At 42.0% G+C, this 23,197-nt stretch overlaps 1 protein-coding gene and 1 long non-coding RNA gene across 5 annotated transcripts in view; one reads left to right on the top strand and one right to left on the bottom strand.

The window, feature by feature from the left end:
- Window positions 1-15,174, bottom strand: part of LOC310842338 — a 54,608-nt gene extending 39,434 nt beyond the window's left edge. The window contains exons 1-2 of the long non-coding RNA XR_014563076.1: window positions 15,024-15,174; window positions 13,282-13,773 (exon numbers count right to left, since the gene is read on the bottom strand). This is a non-coding gene — a long non-coding RNA (uncharacterized lncRNA). The remainder of the gene's footprint in view (window positions 1-13,281; window positions 13,774-15,023) is intronic.
- A 6,891-nt stretch (window positions 15,175-22,065) lies between these two features.
- The window catches only part of HAAO (3-hydroxyanthranilate 3,4-dioxygenase), a 41,084-nt gene continuing 39,952 nt past the window's right edge, over window positions 22,066-23,197 (top strand). For 3 of the 4 annotated variants that reach the window (XM_083733778.1, XM_083733777.1, XM_083733775.1), the window contains exon 1: window positions 22,068-22,336. In XM_083733778.1, the coding sequence (XP_083589904.1) occupies window positions 22,254-22,336 (83 nt within the window). In that variant the 5' untranslated portion in view covers window positions 22,068-22,253. Of the gene's footprint in view, window positions 22,337-23,197 lie in introns of all 4 variants that reach the window. The other variant, XM_083733776.1, reaches the window with a different exon arrangement.

Here is a 23,197-nt window from a genome sequence, read left to right as displayed (position 1 = left end):
GTCCTCTCTCTCTCCCTCTCCCTCTTAGAAAAAAAGGTGCTAGTACTCACCATGAAGTTGTTATACTAAATGTCACACTTTTAAAATTGGGGGGGCGGGGAGGTGCCAGCAATGCATACCCTTGAGTATCCCCAGAAAAAAAAGCACTGGCTATACAGTGGTACCTTGCGTTACAGATGCTTCAGGTTACAGACTCCGCTAACCCAGAAATAGTACCTCGGGTTAAGAACTTTGCTTCAGGATGAGAACAGAAATCGCATGGCGGCGGTGAGGTGGCAGCGGGAGGCCCCATTAGCCAAAGTGGTGCTTCAGGTTAAGTTCTTAATCCGAGGTATCACTGTAGATGCGTTTCTACATCTGTTTGCATTCTGGTAGCTGCAGTCTCTAAGGAGAACGAAACATTAGTTATGTTGTCTGCATGGTGGAAGATGTGCCTGAACTATAAAAGCCTTTGGATGGTTGTCAGTCTTCAGAATTGCAGAATTTGCCCTCCACCAGGCTCCAGGGTACACTGGCTACAATGTACATGGTACATTGGATTCATAACTCCAATATCAGGACCGACACAGAGACCATCAGTTCTGCATATGTTCACCCATAACTTAGGCCTATCCCATTTTTGCCCCCTTCATGGATCGCTGCCTTGCCGTGGCGAAGGGGCTTGAATAACTCGGAGAAGCTATGAGCTATGCCGTGCGGGGCCACCCAAGATGAACAGGTCATAGTGGAGAGTTTTGACCAAATGTGATCCACCTGGAGCAGGAACCGGCAAGCCACTCCAGTATCCCTGCCAAGAAAACTCCATGTTAATCAACATTTTAAAAAAATGAAATCAGCATTAAAGAATTGCCATACAGCAATTCTTCATACAGATTTAATATATACCATACATGTTTTCTCTCAAAATACACAGTTCTAAATGTATTTTTCCCCCAGTAGTGATGTATGGAAGTGACAGCTGGACCATCAAGAAGGCTGATCGCCGAAGAATTGATGCTTTTGAATTATGGTGCTGGAGGAAACTCTTGAGAGTCCCACTGACTGCAAAGAAGATCAAACGTATCAATTCTGAAGGAAATCAGCTCTGAGTGCTCACTGGAAGGACAGATCGTGAAGTTGAGGCTCCAATACTTTGGCCACCTCATGAGAAGAGAAGACTCCCTGGGAAAGACCCTGATGTTGGGAAAGATGACACAAACTTGTTTTCTCCTGCTCTGGAGGGTAGGACTGAACCAATGAATTCAAGTTACAAGAAAGGAGATTCTGACTGAACATCAGGAAAAACTTTGACAGTAAGACCTGGGAGGTGGTAGACCCTCTTTCATGGTAGTTTTAAGTAGAGGTTAGATGGTAATCTGTCATGGATGCTTTAGTTAAGATTCTTACATTGCTGGGAACTGGACTAGATGACCCTCAGGGTACCTTCTAACTTTATAATTCTATGATTCCATGAAATGGGGTCTTCCTCCTGCTTGCCACTTTCTATCCTGTTAAAAGTAGAGGATTTCCTCTGCAGAGCAGTTTCCTGATCCTACTCTTCAAGGGTCAGGGCACACACCTGGAAACCTCCCCCACACCTCTACCTAAATGGAGTGGAATGTGCACTTTTATTTAAAATGCATCTCTGGGTTATATATATATATATATATCTCTGGACATAAGAATCCGTTCATTTTTAAAAAATTTCAAAATATAGTCCGGCCCACCACATGGTCTGAGGGATGGTGGACCGGCTCATGGCTGAAAAAGGTTGCTGACCCCTGACTTAGATGGTGTCATCATTTGCACATTTAGCTACCAGATGTCAATTCCTGTCCACCTGGGCTAGATGTGAATAAGAAGAAACTGAGAGATGTTGTTGGCATTTTCTTGAATCACCTGGATTGAGATTGCAGAGTTTACGTTGTATTGAGTCTTTATGTACGCTTTCCCATCCTGCTCACCATTTGTCAATTTAATGCCATTATAATATGTGTAAAAATAAAAAGGAAATAATTCCGGGGAAATTAAGCATACCTAAGACCCATTGAAACCAAGCACTTAACATTTAAGTTAAGCGCCTAACATTCCCTGGATGGCAGTCATCATTTCACAACTATGCTGCAGTCCTTAAATATCTCATTTTGGAATGGGCTCATTAACTTCAGTGACATTAAGCTGAAGTGGAATTCCTCCCACCCCCCCACATTTCTCTGAAGTTTTGTGTTCCTTCTGGAAGCAATGATAAGTCCTTCCTGTTTTGTCTGGTATTTTTTGGCTCATGGAGCAATCGTTTGGCATGCCTGAAACCAGCAGCTGGCAACCTATGGTAGCTTCCAAAGTCCACTGCCCTATCGGGGGCCAATCAGTACTGATCCTTGTCCCCATACCCGCCATTTAATTTTTATCTAATTTATTAAATTTATTACTCACTTTTTTAAAAACCCAAGTAATAAAAGCAATTTACAATAAAGGATAAAAGAAAGCATAATAGAAAACAAAAAAAATCTAAAACATAATCACACATGTATATAACAAAATGCTTTACAAAATGTTAAGCAACTGGGTATGTGAGCTTCCATTTTAACGCAGTACATTGAGTGTTCTGGTGCACTGCAGGAAGTCAAAATGGAGCCCCCAACCACAGCAGTGGTGAGCTGCCACTTCCAGGTAAGCCCAAGGGAGTTCATCAGTGTAAGCTGGGGCTCACCAGAGCACACTTTGAGCAGCTAAAATGAGCTACAGGAGGGGGCCATCTCCCTGCCTAATGGCAGGGTCGGCTGCAAATCAGTTCCTTGTTCTTAGGAGTGGGACAGACCGTTGAGCAAGCATAAGATTCCAAATAATTTCCACTCCTCCATCTCAGCCCAAGTTCCTCCAGGGGTGTCGTGCTGCCTTGGCAGTTAAGTACCATTGTGGACATTAGTCGTTCCTACATCAGTCTATCTTTGACTTTGGCTGGTGTATGGAAGTTGGATGGGGATAGGTTTGCTCCCAAGTCAGGAATAGGACCGTGGTGTTAATCTAAAGTAGGTAGGTTACTGGTACTTGTTTTCTATATGTGGTTGCTCACTGACGTTTTCAACACACGTTTGCATACAAATGTTTCTTCCTTGTCCCCCATCTTACATCATTGCCAGGAGACACCAAAGCACTCTTAATACTCCTGCAGATTTGTTTGTTCTCTCTCTTCTCTTTCTGTCTCTCCCTTTCCCTCCTTCCTTGCCATATAGCTTTTCAAGCACCTCAAGCAGTCTCTGCATTTAGCATCAGATCTGCCACAACAATGCTTTGGCTCTCTGCCACCGCACAGCTTTGAGCAGCTGTACTCTACCCTTAACCCTCCTGCCTTCTCCTCTTCCTTCCTCATTATATCCTCAACATCTGTATCTGTAGATTGCTTGATTGCCTTATTTAGTTATTTAGTTATACATAAAGCTTGTTGCGTCCTGAAAGTGGGGAGGGTGGGCAAGACAGCAAACACACACACTGCAAAACAAACAAAGATTTCATCCACATTTTGCAGAATTGCAGAATAGCATCAGCTGAGGCTTGAGGAGGTAATGATTACCAGAATTGCAACAAGTATGGAGGGACAATTTAACCCTTTCTTCCCACCATGAGGAAAATCTCTCCCCTGATTGTGCTTTTTTAGGGCAGTACGAGGGGAAATGTCCTTGTGTGTTGCTCCCAAAATACACAATTTGCACACACTTTTGCCCAGTATACACATTTTTGCAAGCAATTTACCCCAGTTTAACACATCAACCCCCCCCCCCATGATTTTCACTAATATATGCATTTGTATGCAAACCTGTCCCTCAGTATAGACATTTGGTACATAGTTTTAGATTGCCAAATTGCACCGCAAAATTCAAAGAAGTCCAGTGTTTTGGTTTATGCATTGTTTTGACAAGTGTGAATTAGGGAGAAATGCATTACATTGAAACAAAATTTCTCCCCCAACTCTAGCAAACAGTTAAATAATCATAGAACCATAGAGTTGGAAGGGCATCTAGCCCAAGAGGCATCTAGTCCAATCCCCTGCGATGCAGGAATCTCAACTAAAGCATCCATGACAGATGGCCATCCAGCCTCTGATTAAAAATTTCCTAAGAAGGAGAGTCCACAACTCCTGAGGGAGACCGTTCTCACCTTATGCCTCACACAATGGCTTACAATCAAACCAACATAAGAAAAAAGAATGTCTTGACCAATGTACTTTTTATCACCTTTGGTGGACGTGCCCGAAGATTAAGGCTTTCTGGGAAATGATATATGTTCAGTTTCTGTTAATTGATTCTCATGAAAACTTACAGATTCTGGCTTCACACAATTAACTCAAGGCAATGTCAATTTACTCTTGGAAGAAAGCCAAGGTCTGCTTGACCTAGAAGCTACTTACTCTGATTGGTTAACGACCAGCACTCAACTCTGTTATCTAGGAATGCTAGCACAGTTTGTGTTAGGTGGGTGTGTTAGGAGTAGAAGTGCTGTGTATGGTTAAGAGAGAGAGAGAGAGAAAGAAAGGATTTATTTTGCTTTGTTTTGTATGCAGAAACTCTGCTGGTTTTATTTTTTCCTTTTAATAAATCCTGTAAATAGTTATTCTGAGTCTAGCTGACAAGTCATTTCCACCTCAACTAGCTTCTTCGCTGTGCAGGAAAACTCTGCTACGTTTGGGCTAAAGCCATTAGAGCTATGCCTGACACTTCAAAGTTCCAAGAGGTTATGGGTATTGTGCTGCCAGCCTGAGTTGTGGTGGTGTCAGCATCAACGGTGTTGGTTCCAGTAGTTCCAGAAGTTGTTGTTCCTGTTGGTGCAGCAGATGGACACTGGCTGGTTCCTGACTGCTGTGAGCTGGTGACGCAGTGGACTCAAGGACAACAGCTGCAGTGTGCTAGTGCTGGGTGCTGTGGTTCCTGTTTTCTCTCTCGGTGGTCGTGAGTAGCTGGTTCCGGGTTCCAGGGACATCGCTCTCAAGATGGCCTCTCAACCAGTTCAGATGGCTTTTGAGTGTCTGAATGACTCCAATTACTTGCTGTGGTCGGAACGCATGGAGGCAGTGCTGCAGAGGGATCGTCTCTGGCAAGTGGTAAGTAAGTTTCCTACGAAGCCTGATGATGAAGACCTCGATAAAGACCAAAGAGCAAGGGCCACAATTGTCTTGGGGCTGGAAGATTCCCAGTTGCCGTATGTGAGGGGAATCAAGACAGCTAGAGGTGTGTGGCAAGCACTTAAAGAACTCCATGTGCGTGAGACAGCGGTTTCCAAGCTGTTCATTCGCAAGGCATTGTACAAGGCAACGTTGCAGCCTGGGGTTACAATGCAGGAACACCTACACAGTTTACAGTTAAAGTTTGCTGTGCTACAGGAAAGAGACTGTGCGTTAGACCAGCAGGAGAAGGTGGCTATTATTTTGAGTTCTCTCCCGGAAAGCTGGGATAATTTAGTTTTGTCTCTAGAAGGCATACAGGAGCGTGATTTATCAGTCAGTTATGTTACTGGGCGTTTGATTGAAGAATGGCAGAAGAGGCAAGAAAGGTCGTTTGCTGCAGAGGCTTCTACAGGCGGGCGGTTTGGAAGGAGTTCTCATGCCGTGCCAGAGGTGAAGCAAAAGCAGCGTACCGGTGAGGAGTCAGTGTTTGCTGTTAGGCGTTGTTTCCGATGTGGGTCTTCAGCGCATCTAAAACGACAATGTCCAGAGTTGGTCAAGTCTCAGTGGCCAGTGCAAGAGCAGAGACGAGATCAGCAGCAGCAGCAGCGTAAAAAGAAATTCTTCAAACGGAAACAGTCGGCTCAGCTGGTGACCGCTGAGGTCAAGATTGCTGATGAGAAACCAGCTGTCTGGGTGGTCGATTCGGGAGCGTCTCGGCACATCATAAATTCAGATGAATTGTTTGTTTCCAAGAACTCAGCACAGCGCAGCCAGGTAGCCCTAGCAGACGGAAGTACTTCCGAAGTGATTTCGGGGGGTGCAGTTTTTGTTCCTTGTCTTCGTGAATGCCTGCAAAATGTACTTTGTGGGCCTTCATTAAGGAGCAATCTGATGTCTGTAGATTGTTTGCTAAAAGCTGGGTTTAAAGTGTATTTTGAAGGAGACAGTTGTATTATTAAGAAGGCTGGTGAGATTTTAGGCACTGCTAAGTCAGAGGGAGGCTTGTTTTGGCTTAAAGCAGGATCTCAAGTTGCAGCAGTAGTCAGTAAATCTCAGCCTGCAGTGAATAACAAAGCTATACATGACAACTGTGTGCACTTATTGCATAGGAAAATGGGGCATGCTTGCTGGAAAAGTGTACTAAAAATGTCTGAATTGGCTGATGGGGGTAATTTAAAGAGTTGTAACAAGTACCTTGATTGTAATGTTTGTAAAAAGGTTAAAACCCACAGAGTCTCTTACCCCAGAAGTGACAGAGTTAGTGAGTCACCGCTACAGCTGGTTCACATGGACGTAATTGGTCCATTTGCTGTAAGCAGGGGTGGATCGCGTTTTCATTAACAATTGTGGATGACGCCACGCGTTACTCTTGGGTTTTTCCCATGAAGAATAAGGGTGATGTGTTCACTAAGTTTAAAGGCTGGGTGGCATCTGTGGAAAGATTTCTGTCCCTTAAACTTAGAAGGATTCAGACGGACAGAGGTGGCGAATTTATGTCAAATGCTTTTAGAGATTGGTTACAAAAGCGTGGCATTGGGCATAGAAAAACGAACGTTTTTTCCCCAGAGGAGAATGGCGTTGCAGAGCGAAAACACAGATCTTTACAAAATATGATGTTTGCCATGCTTGATGATGCTGATTTGCCCATGTCTTATTGGGGGGAGAGCATGCTCACCGCGTGTTATCTCCAAAATAGGCTCTTTCATCAAACAATAGGTACAACTCCGTACTTTAAATTGTTTCAGAAAAAACCCAAAATTGACCATTTGCATGTGTTTGGATCAAAAGCCTGGGTATTAATTCCAAAACAAATGAGAAAGAAGGGAGATCCTAAGACCAAACAGTTAGTGTTTGTGGGTTACCAAGAGCTGGGAAAAGGTTTCCGCTTTGCTGAAGGGACAAATGGCATTGTGATCTCCAGGAATGCCAGTTTTTGTGAACATAGTGGCTGGGAGAGACTACATGCCAATACTGAGGTTTGGTTTGAACCTTCCCAGGAGCTTCATGACTCTGAAGGTAAACATAGAGAATCAGAGTCTGAGGGGGAGGAAAGTTCAGATAAGAGCTCTCAAGAAAGTGGAATTAGCCAGAGACCAGTTGCTAAGCAACAAAAGAGAGGTCGTAGTTCTGAGGAGGAAAGTGGGTCAGAAGAAAAATTTTCTCCCAGAAGATCTAAAAGACAAAACAAAGGAGTGCCTCCAGTGTGTTTTTCTCCAGATACTGCAAATGTGTTTACTGTAATTGCAGAGCCCAAGAGTTTTCAGGAGGTGTTAAAGTTACCAAAAGAGGAGGCAGAGCTCTGGAAACAGGCAATGGAGGAAGAGATGTCCTCTCTGAATGAGCACAAGGTCTTTACACCAGTAGCAGCTCCTGAGGGGGCAAAGATTGTAGGCTGCAGGTGGGTGTACAAACTTAAACCTCTGGTGACAGGAAAGTACAAATACAAAGCTCGTTTAGTGGCTCAAGGATACTCTCAGAGGCCTGGAAAAGATTATGACGAGACTTTTTCCCCTACTGCTAAGGGGGACAGTGTAAGGCTGATTCTAACGCTTGGGGCAAAGAGAAAACTCCTGTTAAACCATTTTGATATCCAGACTGCATATTTACATGCATCAATATCAGAAGACCTGTACCTAGCCGAACCGCCTGGTTATGAGACAGGTTCCAATAGAGTGTTGAAATTAAACAAAGCTCTATATGGTCTCAAACAGGCGGCAAGATCTTGGAACAAATGTTTCCATGAGGCCTTAGTGTCATTTGGTTTCAAGCAGAGTACAGCTGACAATTGTGTTTGTGTACGTGGTACAGGCAGTGATCAAGAGTTTTGTCTGATTTATGTAGATGATGTATTGTATGCTTGCAAAACAGATAAACAAACTAAAAGGTTTGCCAAGCAATTGTCCAGTAGGTTCAAAGTGAAGGACTTAGGCCCGGTTAGGACATATCTAGGGTTGGAAGTGTGCTGGGCCCAAGATGGCAGCTGCCTAATTAGTCAGCAGAACAAAGTTAAACAACTACTGACTACATACAGGATGCAGGATTGCAAAGGGGCAGTGGTGCCTATGGATCCAGGTTTCATAAAAACACTTCATATAGATGAGAGTCCTGAATTTGAACATCCTGATATATATCATTCTGTAATTGGAAGTTTATTGTATCTAGCACAGTGGTCCAGACCTGATATTAGCTATGCAGTAGGCATATTGAGTAGATTGGTCTCAAAACCCACACTAAATGCCTGGAAAGGGGTAAAACAAGTTCTGAGATACCTCAAACAGACAATTGGCTATATGTTACAATTAAATTCTTCAAAGGATGAAATGTTGAGTTGCTTCTGTGATAGTGACTGGGGAAATTTGCCAGATAGAAAATCTGTCACAGGACTAGTCATAATGGTCGGTGGAGCTTTAATCAGCTGGCGGTCACGTAAGCAAGACGTAAGTGTGTCATCAACGGAATCAGAGTACGCCGCATTGAGTGAATTGTGCAACGAGGTGATTTATTTCAAGCATTTGTTAGCAGATTTAAATGTAAATTGTGGAGAACCAGTACAAGTTTACATTGATAATCAGACTTGTATAACCTTAAGTAAAACAGAGGGTTTCAAAGCACGTTCCAAACATATCTCTGTAAAATACCAAAATGTACGTTGCTGTGTACAAGACAATATAATCACATGTACTTATGTACCAAGTGAAGGAAATGTAGCAGATGTATTAACTAAACCATTGGCAAAGATAAAGAACAAGCAAATGTGCAAGGGTTTAGGTTTGCTGGAAAAATAATCATAGGTGTTATTTAAATAAACATAGGTGTTATTTGATGTTAATTGTCCAGCAGAATCTGTGAGGGGGTGTTCAGTTTCTGTTAATTGATTCTCATGAAAACTTAGATTCTGGCTTCACACAATTAACTCAAGGCAATGTCAATTTACTCTTGGAAGAAAGCCAAGGTCTGCTTGACCTAGAAGCTACTTACTCTGATTGGTTAACGACCAGCACTCAACTCTGTTATCTAGGAATGCTAGCACAGTTTGTGTTAGGTGGGTGTGTTAGGAGTAGAAGTGCTGTGTATGGTTAAGAGAGAGAGAGAGAGAGAAAGGATTTATTTTGCTTTGTTTTGTATGCAGAAACTCTGCTGGTTTTATTTTTTCCTTTTAATAAATCCTGTAAATAGTTATTCTGAGTCTAGCTGACAAGTCATTTCCACCTCAACTAGCTTCTTCGCTGTGCAGGAAAACTCTGCTACGTTTGGGCTAAAGCCATTAGAGCTATGCCTGACACTTCAAAGTTCCAAGAATATATAATGAAATGAAGAAGCTACTTAAGTGTACTTTTCACAAGAAACCAGAGGCCTTTCTCTTGGGCATTGTTGGCCAATTGGTGTTAAAGAAAGATAGGACTTTTAAAATGTATGCTACTACAGCAGCAAGAGTTCTCATCGCAAAGTATTGGAAGACACAAGAACTACCCACCTTGGAAGAATGGCAGACGAAGGTGATAGACTATATGGAACTGGCTGAAATGACTGGCAGAATCCGAGACCAAGGAAAAGAGACGGCGGAAGAAGATTGGAAGAAATTAAAAATTTATCTTAAGAAATATAAGATTAATGAGTGCTAAAATGTCGAGGTTATCGAAAAAAAAGAGGATTACAGCTGTAAATGATCAAGTAAAAGAGAAAAATAAGGGGTAAATTAGATAATTTTAGAAGAGAGGATTTGCTGAAACAAATTTGGAAATAGGGATGCAGAAAGGGGAGGTAGGGGAAGTCGGCAAAGTAGGGTTTAAGGAAAAAAAAGGATTTGAAATTATATTTGTGTGTTTATGTGTTTGTTTGTTTGTTTGTTTGTTTTGTATTGTGTATTGTTTGTGTTTAATAAGTGTTGAAAAACCAATAAAAATTTTATTAAAAAAAAACATAAGAAAAAAGAAAAAGTGACACGAGCGTAAGAGGAAAATATGTACATTCAGGTACTGACTCTTAGATAATGGTTATGGCCAGATGGAATGGCCACCTGGCGAAGAGCCATTGCTCAGTGCTAGAGCATCTGCCTTGCATGTGGAAGGTCTCGGGTTCAACCCCTGGTATCTGCAGGTAGGACTGAGAATGTCCCTGGTCTGAAACCCTTGAGTGCTACTGCCAGGCAGTGTAGACCATGGGTAGACAAACTAAGGCCCAGGGGCTGGATCTGGCCCAATCACCTTCTAAATCTGGCCCATGGACGGTCCAGGAATCAGCGTGTTTTTACATGAGTAAAATGTGTCTTTTTATTTAAAATGCATCTCTGGGTTATTTGTGGGGCATAGGAATTTGTTCATTCCCCCCCCCCCCATATAGTCCGGACCCCCACAAGGTCTGAGGAACAGTGGACTGGCCCCCCTGCTGAAAAAGTTTGCTGACCCCTGGTGTAGACAACACTGAACTGGGTGGATCAATGGTCTGACACAGATTAAAGCAGCTTCCTAAATTCCAATGTCAGTGTGGGTCATGCTGCCCTGTGCCCAATGGACAAGAGGATTTTGCTGTCGCATCTCGCCTTTCGTAAAGGAAAATGCTTCAACACTACTGCCATTGAAGGATCTCTGCTCCATAGCTTTCTTGGAATTAAAATCAATCCAGCCATGCAGAATGGAAAGTGCGCGAATGACTGGCTGTCCCAAAGTCAGAATTTGATATTAGATTTCACTTCAGGCTGTAGGTTGGGAAGCACACATTTGAACGCACTGCCGTGTCACAAAAACAACACCAACACATTCCTGCATGGGGGAAAAAAGTGTCAGAGTGAAGGAGCATTTCCTCCTATTTTCCTTTCCCTGCACTGCATGATGTATCTTTTAGTGGTGCTAGGGATATTCAAACATTGAAACCCCTCCCATTTCCAAACTGGTACTGTCCAGTTTTATAACTTTGTTTCTGCTGTAGAAATTGAACTCCCTGCATAGTTGGCCCCCTGTAACCATTGAGAATGCCAGCTCTAAGCACACAGGTTGCAACTTGTGACTGTCTCCCCCAAAGCCATCTCCACTAACGTTAGGAGATATTCTGGAATAAATTGGTTGAAGTCTCTTTGGTTCTCACTGGGCAGGGGCAGGGGGAGCCATAAAATCCAATGTGGGAAGTGACTTGTGGTCTTTCCCATATGATCTTAATTTTGGATAGGCACATCTTTTAGAAAGAGGGAGAAGGTTAACACTTTGCAGATGAGAGTGCTCTATCTAAATCCGCTATCTGCTAGAGTTTCCTGCGCTCAGAGCCATTTTTCAGACATTTCATATACACAACTTTGTTTTCAATTTAGGTGCAGGGCTTCAACTTGGAAGACATTTGAAAGGCCCAAATGATGAATTTCCAAGTTGACAACTGTGATCTCCCATCCCACCCCTCTCCAAAAAGACACAATTAGCATTGTATGCTAGAATCTGTTCTGTAAAACATTTTCCAAGAATGTTTCATTTTTTTCTTTTTCTTCTTCTTCTTTTACAGGCTGTTGCTTCCAGGAGGGCCATAGATGAGCTAACAAAACCAGAGCTTTTTCTAAACTCAAGAAGGGTGTCACTGGAAGATGCAGAGTGCAATACTGCCATCTCCTGGACAGTTGCCTTTTCTAGATTTTCTTGAATTTCCAGATTTTTTAAAAAGCCTAGCTAGACATTGGCCACATTAACACCATTTTTTAAAGCAGTACCATTCAGCTTTAAACAGTCATGGCTTCCCCACAAGAATCCTGGGTGCTGCAATTTGTTAAGGGTACTGGGAATTATAAGGAGACCCCCCAGTCCCCTCACAAAGCTACACTTACCAGAGTTCCCGGTGAAGAGGAATCGATTGTTTAGACCACTCTGCAAACTGTAGCTCTGTGAGGGAGAAAAAGGAGTCTCCCAACAACTCTCAGCTCCTTTGACAAACTACAGCTCCCATAATCCTTTGCAGGAAGCCATGAAAGTGGTACCACAATGCTTTAAATGTATGATGTGAAAGTCGCTATTGTGGGAAACATATGGCTGCTGACAGCACCACCATGCAAATCCTCTTCACCACCTAGTAAAATAAATGAATGGCAACATGTCCAGCATTTCCACATTCTCGGCAAAAGGCAACCAACCAACTGTATCAGGCTTGGGAAAACACTAGAAGTAGTTATGTCATGTTGCACATTTAAGAAGACGCCAAGAAACCTGGAAGATCAGGCCACAGCTGAACAAACAGGGGAAGAAATAAAAGCAGGGAAGAAATAAAAATAAAAATAATCACATCATCATTGCACTATGCATCCCATGTGTAGAAAGCATAAAACAAGCGAGGTCCCAACTAAAGAAGAATGGCAACTTAAACTGATGGAATATGTGCAGTTTGCAGATTTCACATATAGAAAAAGAGAACAAGAAGAACATACGTTTAAAGAAGATTGGAAAATGTTTATTGAATATATGGAAGGAAATTGTGTACGCTTGAAAACGTTGGCAGCATTAAGATAAATCCAACAGTGTAAACAAGTTTTGACAGATGTAATAATGGAATACTGAATGGTTTAGTTTATGTAAAATATGCAGGGATTTATGATATACTAAATGAACCGTAGAAAGGGAAGTCACTGACATTTTAAGGTTGTTTAATTGGATATTCTAAATTGTAAAACAGAAAATGTAATAAAAATTATATATAGAAAGCATATAATATTTCAGTAAGTAAAACAATACATCCATTGTCAACTGTATAAAGCACAATTAAAATGGGGATAAAACAGACAATAGCTGGAGATTCATGCTAAGAGTGTTGTGACCATAACTGTCTCAGTAACATAATGATTTCTGAGGCTTACTGCTCCCATGTGAACCACAGTATGCACTGCAAATGGGTACCAAACACTAATGTGGTGGAGCCAGTGTGGTGTAGTGGTTAAGAGCGGTGGACTCGTAATCTGGTGAACCGGGTTCGCTTCCCCGCTCCTCCACATGCAGCTGCTGGGTGACCTTGGGCTAGTCAAACTTCTCTGAAGTCTCTTAGCCTCACTCACCTCACAGAGTGTTTGTTGTGGGGGAGGAAGGGAAAAGAGATTGTTAGCTGCTTTGAGACTCCTTTGGGTAGTAATAAAGTGGGATATCAAATCCAAACTACTCTTCTTCTTCTTCTTCTTCTACTACTACTACTACTACTAATGAATGTGTCTCTTTTTTCATGAACCTCTGCGTGCGCAACCAGGCAGCTTGCTCTGCTCCTGTGGGCAGTTCGCCCCGTCCTTATGGATGGTTCGCCCAGCCCCCTGACACTCTGCACTGGGTGCCAGAGAGACTTCTTCTGCCACTGGCCCAAACCCCAAGCATTTCTTCCAAGTCTTCAGAGTAATAATGTAGAATGGATTGTTTAGTTCCTTTCGTTTGAACTGAGCAATGCCCTGTAGTGTTTCAGTTTCATAAGGTTTTTCAGGTTCAGTGGAGACCACTCTACATTTTCATTCCCTCTTATAAAACTGAATGGCTTGCTTAAGCAGGCAGGCATCACAAAAATGATGAAAGTCTGGGGATCCCCAAACCCCCATTATCACCAGCCCTTCATCTGTTATTTCCGCTAATGAAAGCAGCCTAAGGTTTTCGCCATTTATGAAGAACATCCTTCTCAAGCTAGACAGGTAAAACCTGAAAAAGAAAGAGGAGCTTAGGTAGAAGCGCCACCTTCACTGCGGCTATTCTATGCTGCTAGGTAAGATTCAGCTCACACTGGCAATGTAAATCCTTCCTAAGCTGCCCCATTAAAGGATCAAAGTTCGGCTTTTTGAGTTGTCTCAGTTCGTTTGTGATAGTGACTCCCAGGTACTTGAAACAACCTGGGCAGGTTTCCATTTTGAATGTTCTGCTGAGGTAATTTTGCTCTTGCAGAGTAACATTTAAGCATAACATAGAGGATTTCGAAAAGTTCACCTTCAACCCTGATGCATTTTAAAAGTCCAGTAATATCTCTTTTAGTGAGTGCCAGAATTGGACAACAACATTCTTAACTCCCATCATTCTCAACCAGCATAGCCTATGACTAGGGATGATGAAAGATGTAATCCGACAACATCTGAAAGGCCACAGGTTCTTTTCTTTTCTTTTCTTTTCTTTTTTAAAATTTGTTTAATCATTTTTTCGATACAAACATCAACCGCAAAAGACACATATAACAAAAACCATAATAACACTAATAACACAATTTGACAGTTCATATTTGAATATACCTATGACTACACCTTTTTTAACAATATTTTCCCGCCTCTCTCTCCTCCCCCTACTTCCCACCACTATCCACCTTATCGCTTAAATATTCGTTCCAGATTTCTTCACATTTATCCATTTTTATTTTGTGTCGACGTGCAATTCATTTGTATGTAGTTAATATGTCCATATTATCAATCCATGTGCTCATTCCTGACCTATGACGACTTTGGAGTCAACCTTCCTTCTGTAAGTCCAGCAAGGAATCTGCCCTGGAGAAACACTGAGCTGTTGCATAATGGAGTCCTTGCTTCGTTTGCTTTCACTTTGCCCAGAGAAGGGTCAGGGTGCGATTTGCTGACCTTCCTGGTATTTCCATACTGATGGAAACATGAATGTCTGAGACACACCGCAGAATTGACACTTGTGAATTGACAAGAGGCACACACATACACATACACATGGCAACCCATGGTGTGCCACTTATATTTCTGAATAAATAAAAACTGGGGCGGAAACTGTGATCTGATCTCTGACCAGAGGAATAAAAACATTCCGACAGTTTCCCTCTCCCCAGCTGCAGATGGTTCTCAAGCATCATGCTGGGCTGCCCTTTGGCTATGCAAACTTTCGTGACTATGGGAGGGAAAGGGAAGAGGCATGGCATTATAATAAAACCCACAGCCCCAACCTACCATTTAGGCATCGGCAACACAGAACTCTTTTCACATGCGACGATTATTCCTGAAAGGTTGCAGCCAGTTTCTCTTTCTGGCAGCTGCAATTTTAGGAAATCATAAACGCTGGAGATGGAACACAGTTAGATCATCTATGCAAAATTAGCTTCCAAGGATGGTCTGTGTGCGCATATTCCAGCCCAGCGTTGGCAAACGAACTGGGCCTCTTGCAGAGGGCGCAGTTGCCAAGAGCATAGAAGAAAACACCGTGGAAGATTTCTAGCTTGCAATGTTTGGATGTTCTTAGGTAGAGCTGTTTTGAGGGAAAGCCTTTGCAATACTATTTCTACACCCTCGACTGCAAACTCTGCTTTGCCACATCCTTACCTGCCCTGCACCTGACAACTTATTATGCCAGGTATGGGGCACATGGGCACAGCTTAGCAAAAATGGCCTCATGGCGCAAACAGGGCCCAGAGGGCAGAGTTTCTGCACCCCTTTGCCTTCATCAACCAATGAATCAATCACATTTGACACCATTTCTAAAAGGTCTACATTTACTGCCAGTACATTTCCGAGCACAATTCCAACCTTTAGAAGACATCTGAAGGCAGTCCAGTATCAGAAAGTTTTTAATGTTTGACGTTTTGCTTTGGGTATGCTTTTATTATGCTAGAAGCCACCCAGAGTGGCTGGGGTATGAATAATAAAAGATATTATTATTATTATTATTATTATTATTATTATTATTCCCTATTCTTCTAAAGAGCTCATAGTACACATTCCATTTTTGAGTTTTAAGTGTGCTGGGATTTCTCGCTGGAGGAAAAATCAGTCAGCGGATTCTGCATGACTGAAATGCTGCAAATATTTGATTTATTGTTACTGTATCTTTACTTCCAGGGAGAGATGCTTGTGGGATTTTCTGCCTCAGGTGCACTGGCTGCAACTACCTAATAGGCTAAGTTCAAAGTGCTGATATTTGTGAACAAAGCCCTAAATAGTTTGGGACCAGGATACCTGAAACATCACAGCACCTCTTCTATACCCAACCAGTCACAGTGCTCTTATGAGAGGGCATCTTGCAGGTGTTATTATTATTATGGTTAATTAAATTTGTATACAGCCCTATACCCGTAGGTCTCAGGGCAGTTCACAGGATAAAAAATTTTCCTCAGATACAATCTCATCAGGAAATTTATTCCATATAGGAATCAGGCTTTTAGTGTGGAGGGATCTAACGACTGAAAGTCCCTCCTTTTGCATATATCAGACAGGCATTGCTTCTGTTGTCTTGTCAGCACCTTTTAAAACCTTCCTTTTTTAACAAATCTTTTGCGTAGAAATTCTTATGCTGCTCTGTATCTGATTGGAATCGATGTTGTGTTTATATGGATTCCATCCACCTCTCTTCAAAGGGTTCGATGAATCCAAAGACTTCACACACGAGCTTAGTTTTTTTCTCTTGTTTACCTTCCTGATGCCCACCTGCCTTTATCTCCCGAGGCCATCAGCAACTGGTGCAAAACTTGATTTTTGTATTTCATTAGCTGGTGAATTTAGAAAAATGATGCGCTCTCTTTCACACACAAAACTTATATTACTTTTTGAGCCTCCTCTCCCCCATTGTGATATTTTGTAGCTACTATTCAAGCCAAGGACAGATTAGAGACTTTTGAGTTGCAATCCTCATTTTCCCTGACGCAGTGACTAATCTGACTGGAGTAAGAATCTTTTTTTTTTTTTTTTGTATAATTTCACAATCTTATTTTCGTATACCTTCTTTCATCCGACTTCCCCATACCTCCCTTTCACTGCATCCTTATTTCTGACTGGAGTAAGAATCACTTTTAATGTCGTTGAAAGATTAATGCCTCAGTTCCTTAATCTGCAAAATGGTCATTTTAAAGGCTGCAACCCTGCATTCCCTGCCTTGGAAGCAAAAATCCCCATGAACTCAGCATTACAGATTTTTCAAGAAACAAGGATAACATTGTACACCCAAGAGGACACCCACCACACCTTGTTTGCAATGAAGATGACTGAGATATGGATTGCAGTTCACACTCATCTGCAGATAACAATAGGATGTGCATGCAGTAGTGGCAGAATGTGTAACTGGTGTGCAGTTACACATGTGCCCAGCACATTGTTGGATGAGGTCTACTCTCTGCCTCTCCCCCCCTTGTGTGAATCCACTACATGCCACCGGTGTGCAATGCTATGTGGATGGGTGGTTTATTTTACTATTGATCTGTAAGCTCCTCTGCAACCTAAAGAGTAGTGTAAATTGCTTTAAGTAAATAAAGAATTTATTCCAGTGACTCTGCTGATACTGCAAGGCAGGCTTAGTTTGCACTTATTCCAGGTTGATCTCTTTATGAACACTACGTGGATAGTGTCCAGTCTGTCAGGCCTTCACTCAGGGCCGTCTTACCCATAGGCACTGGGGGTGCGGGGCACCCGGGCGCTGGGCTCTCAGGGCTGCCAGGCTGAGAGTCGGGGGCCCAAGAGTTGAGTCCAAGGAAGAGCAGGCTCTTCTGCTCTTCTGCTCTGCCCCGCAGGTTTGGGGGCAACCGAGCCAGCAAGACACTGAGGCGACCACCTGGCTCCGCCCTCCTGCACGCCTGGGACTGCGCAACCTGGAGGAGGGGGCACTGGGCGGATCTTTGCACCCCCGGTGCCACATATGCTTCAGACAGCCCTGCCTTCACTCTTTCCAGCGCAACACAATTGAAGAATAAGAATCCATGTTGGATTTAAGCTAAACGCCAATATACAAACTTTTAAAAAGTAAGCACCACATATTATTTTCTTCCTTGATCGCTATCAGGAAAATACATTCTCCTAAAACACTTTCCCAGCACACGTGAAGGGCTATAGCCACAGAACGCAGCCATCAAATCCTTTACGTTATAAAATTGCAGGGATGTTTGAGTGCTGACCCACTGTTCCCTAGAGGCGGAGATTCCATTTCCAGGGCCGATTCTAACAGGCCTGCTGAAGAATGCTCAGCTCACAGAGGAGCAAAATAAAAATGCCATTCACAATCACACACTTTCCATCTGTCTTTTGTCATCTTACATGGCACCCCAGCAATCAGTTTGCTTCCAAAATCTTGGCTTTGGAAGATATCGGTCTCACTCACACACAAAACCCATCCTATCCCTCCATTTATTGCTCTGGCTTTCCCCCTGACCACTGGAATGCGGGCCTATTGTTTCTCACTCTGAGGAACAAACATTGTGAGTGCTTGGCAAGAGGCCTCTTATTATTTTTAGAAACTGCTTTCTTTCTCCCTGTGTTTTGCCTGGGGAGTTTTCCCCACCCAGGCACGTGGTCACAGTGCCACCTGTTGCCTGAACTGCAGAAAGCGGGCAAGTCATAGGAACAAGCGCTTCCAAAGGCAGAGATGGGAAACCTGTAACTTTCGAGATTTAGTTGGTCTCCAGCTCCCATTAGTCCTAGCCAGCATGGGCAATGCTCAGGGGTGATGGGAGCTGGAATCCAAAACCACTGGAGGGCTACAGGTCCCCCATCCCTCCAATATTATTATTTGCTGTACTCATTTCTGGAGCCTCCTTAAAAACATTCCTGTTTAGTTGCTTAGAAAGTTGAGATAATTTTACAGTTTTAGTATTTTAACTTACGTATGTTTTAAAGTAGGGTTGTGAATTTATCTTGAGTTTTGTCTTTTGCAAACCGCTCTGAGTTATTTTAGCAATCAGGCAGTGTATACATTTTATGAAACAATCTTGAGGAGAAACTCTCTGTTTGGGCAGGCAATATTCTGCATTTAATAATAATTATAATAAGAATAAGAATAAGAATTTATTTATACCCTGCCCTTCCCGGTTCAGAAAACCGGGCTCAGGGTGGCTAACAACAAATCTAAAACACTTAATGGATGCAACAAAAACAATAGAAAATACAGTAGAAAACGTGAATAACAATAAATTCAAAATTCAAAATCAATTTAGGGGGAAAATCCATCCAATAAACATTAGATGATCACCAGGGCTAGTTAGCTAAATTAGTCCTATTTGGTACAATTTCAATATTAAAAATATACTCAAAGCATTGAAAAGAAAAGAAAAGAAAAAGCCTGAGGATGGTTCTCTCTCTCTCTCTCTCTCTCTCTGTGTGTGTGTGTGTGTGTGCGCGCGCTCCTCTTTCAAGATGTGCATTCCAGTGCTGAAACACAGAGGACATTGCAAGTTATCCACCAAGCCAGTTTTGCTTCTCATCTCAAAGATGGATGAATAAATTCACAAGGTGCTTTCATACTCAGACATCTCTATCCCTAATGATCAAATCACCCAATTCTAGGGCCCCCACAGTCCTTGACATGAGGAGATACCTATTTTCCTAATAAATAGGTCTTTTCCTTCTCAGATCTTTCCCCTCAGAGCAGCACCTCCTTCCCTGAAACCCTAATTTTCCCTGCCGGTGGGGGAGCTTACACCTTAGGAGTAGGATCAGAGTTTGTAGAATTGGAAGGCACCCCAAGAGTCATCTAGTCCAACCCCCTGCAATGCAGAAACCTGGATAGCGCCCCCAGCCCTGGGTGGAATCTACACACATTTTAAAAACATTGTGAAAATGCTTTTAAAAAAATAAGTTTTGGAAAATACATCAAATTTGGCATAGCTCACTCTCGCCATCTAGTGTTAAATTTGTATATTTATTGCACGATACAACACATTTAAAACGTTTCATTTGCAGCTGCATAGCTGAGTCCCTGCTAGCTGTCATATCTTTCCTCCATTCCTCAAAACATGTTTCTCTAGATATTATGGGAATTGTTTGAAAGAGATGGAGCATTTTGGGAAGGACATTCATTTTCATTATGGAAACTCTTCCTCCTATTGATAATTTTAATCTGCTCCAAGTTTCAAAATCCTTTTTTGTTTCTTTCCAAACCTTATTATAATTATTTTCAAATAAATTGATATTTCTCGTGGTTAATTCTATACCTAAATATTTTGCCTTTTTCACAATTTGCAATTTTTTCTTTCCCTGTAGATCTTTTTGTTCCTGCTCTTGCATGTTTTTCACCATTAACTTTGTCTTTGTCATATTCTACTTAAATCCTGATACGCAGCTAAATTCTAGAATTTTCTCTATTGCTTTTGGGACACTTGTTTCTGGTTCTTCAATCGTTAAAATGATGTCATCCGCAAATGCCTTGATTTTAAATACCTTTTCCCCAAGTGTAATCCCTTTTATTTCATCTTCATTTCTTCATTCTGAATTTAAAATTTTGAGAGTTAAAATGAATAACAAGGGTGAAAGTGGACAACCCTGCCTAGTGTCCTCAATTTTCATCTTCATTTCTTCATTCTGAATTTAAAATTTTGAGAGTTAAAATGAATAACAAGGGCGAAAGTGGACAACCCTGCCTAGTGTCCTCAATTTTTGTAATATCGGTCTTGGTGTTGTTTACTGTTAAACTGGCTTGTTCTTTATATATTGCTTTGACACCTCTACAGAATTTTTCTCCAAAAGCTGATCGTTCTATAGTTTTTTGCAGAAAGGCCCAAGATGGGTTATCAAAGGCCTTTTCGGCGTCTATTAGCATAAATGCTACTTTTTTGCTAGGTCTTAATTCCAAATATTCAATTAAATCAATGTTTTCATATGTCTGTTTGGTAGAAAGCCCGATTGATCATAATTAATAGTATATTTTAGTATTGATTTGAGTCCACTTGCCAGGCAGTCCAGTCATTCATTCATTATCTCATCAGTGCAGGCAAATGAGGGCAAGGCCTTGGACTGTGGCATCAGCAGAGTAACCAGAATCAATTCTTTATTTACTTAAAGCATTTTGTGCTCCTCTTTAGGCTTACAGAGTGGCTTGCTGATCAGTAACAATAAGCCAAGAGTGGCTTTCAGATCAATAATAAAAAAGCCCACCCAAACAGTGGCTACTCTCAGAACTGAAAGACCCTGGAACAAAATGAAAAGGTGATAGGCAGGAAGCAAACCAATATAGTAGCTACAGAGTTACCATATAAACTATAAAGTTCTTATCATGATTCATAGAGTTGGTAGGGACCTCGAAGATCATCTAGTCCAACCCAATGTCTTTTGCCCAACGTGGGGCTTAAACCCACATCCCCGATTTTAAGAGTCTTGTGCTCTGCAGACTGAGCTATTCCAGCAACCAGTTGGGATGGAAATTGATCAGGTTATAAAGACTCCAAATGGTGCTGGATCCTTGAGTTTCTTTCTCACCCCTGTTCTCCCTTATATATTAAGGGGAATTGGTTGTATGTTTTGTGTTTTTAATTCTGCTCTCTCACGCATATCAAAAAGGAGAGTATTGAGAAAAATAATAAATCCAAAGTCCACAATCAGGTCATACCTTTATTAGGCCCGACAAAACGTTGCAACTTGCATGCATTCAATCTCCCTTGACAACGTAAAAGTTCCAAAGAGTTAATCAAGAAGAAAAAGGGGGGGGGGAGAGGAAAATAATAAGAGTCCTGTGGCACTTTGAAAACTGTCATCTGTGTTGTCGCATTTGTATGTTACACATAGGATAGATGCTCACTCTCACATATCACGCATAGAGGACAAAGAAGGTGATAAAAAGCTATCAGTGACTACTACTAATAATAATAATAATATGCCCCAGCCACTCTGGGTGGCTCCCAACAAAAATTAGTAAAAACACAATACAACATGGCTATATTCTTCACCCAGTGGCAGAGACAGTGTGCCTCTGAATTCCAATTGCTGGGGACCACAAGTGGGGAAATTGCTTTTGAGTTTTGGTTCTGCTGTTGAGCGTCCCATAGACATCAGGCTGGCCACTGTGAGAAAAGGATGTTGGGCCAAATGGATTATCAGGCTAATTCAGCAGGACCGGTTTGCAGAGCAGCCTTCAGAAAACACGCGCACACACACACACACACACACATGGCTGGCACATCACTTTTACCATGACTGTGCAAGCTTTTGAAAAGGAAGCAGCTTTCTGTGTACTTTATCCCTGCACAAGTTGATCATTGGCTAAGCTACTGAGATACCCTTTCTTCAACAAAGAGACCTTTGGAAGATTGAACGCAGAGAGATCTGGCATTCTATTGAGAAGGGGGGACAGTCAGAGCAGACACTGCCACTCCGAAGTAGCTTAGAACCACGTATAGCAGCTCACGAAGGTTGTGCAAAACTTAGTAGGCATGATGTATTGAGCTATGCAAACTCATTTCCTTCCTTTGGCACACTTTGCAATCAAGAGTCATGGAGAAGATGCTTGTGAACGTAAAGAAATGGGTAGAAGAAAACAGAGCTGTCTTCTTGCCTCCAGTATGCAATAAGCTCATGTAAGTTAATGGGTTTGCGTGTGGTTTTTTTTATTAATGGAATATGTGCAGAATTTTCTCCTTCTCTTGAGGGTCAGACTCAATGAAATGGCTTACAAGAAAGGAGATTCTGACAAAACATAATGAAAAACTTCTGACAGTAAGAGCTGTTCGGCAGTGGAACAGACTCCCACGAGAGGCGGTGAATTCTCCTTTCTTGGAGGTTTTTAAGCAGAGGTTGGATGGCCATCTGTCATGGATGCTTAAGCTGAGATTCCAGCATTGCAGGGGGTTGGACTAGATGACCCGTGGGGTCCCTTCCAACTCTAAGATGCTATGATTCTATAATTCGCTGTTCTATGTTTCGTTGAAAACAAAATGTTGTTTTTCAATTCTTTTGCAAATCAAAGAGGAGAGGAGAGTCACGGCTCAGTAGAGCAGCAATGCTTTGCATACCAAGAGTTCCAGGTGCAGCGCCTAGCATCTTCAGGTAACACTGAGAGATTCCTCTGTCTGAAACCCTGGAGGACCACTTCCAGTCAGTATAGACATTACTGAGTGGTCTGATTCGGTACAAGGCAGCTCCCTATGGCCTTTGAGTGAAATACTGTATATGTCTGTCAAAGGTCTTCAATGTCTGGCCGAAACAGAAGCAATCAAACCTAAAGGCTGTTTTGCAGATTAAAAGCCATAGTTGTCAACATTAATTAAACAGTAGTTCTTGATAATAAACATGCTTTGTAGTCTTTGTGGCATTCACAGATGCACTGATAATAAACTTGTTGTATGCCTGTGGATAGCAGGTTGTAAGAGTGTACAACACTCCACAAATAGTATTTTTCACACCTTAAAATAAAACACAGGTTCAGAATAATAATAATA

This window comes from Podarcis gaigeae (genome assembly GCF_964106915.1).
Source record: "Podarcis gaigeae genome assembly, chromosome: 3".
Taxonomy (NCBI): Eukaryota; Metazoa; Chordata; class Lepidosauria; order Squamata; family Lacertidae; genus Podarcis; species Podarcis gaigeae.
This window is presented reverse-complemented; position numbering and strand designations above follow the sequence as displayed.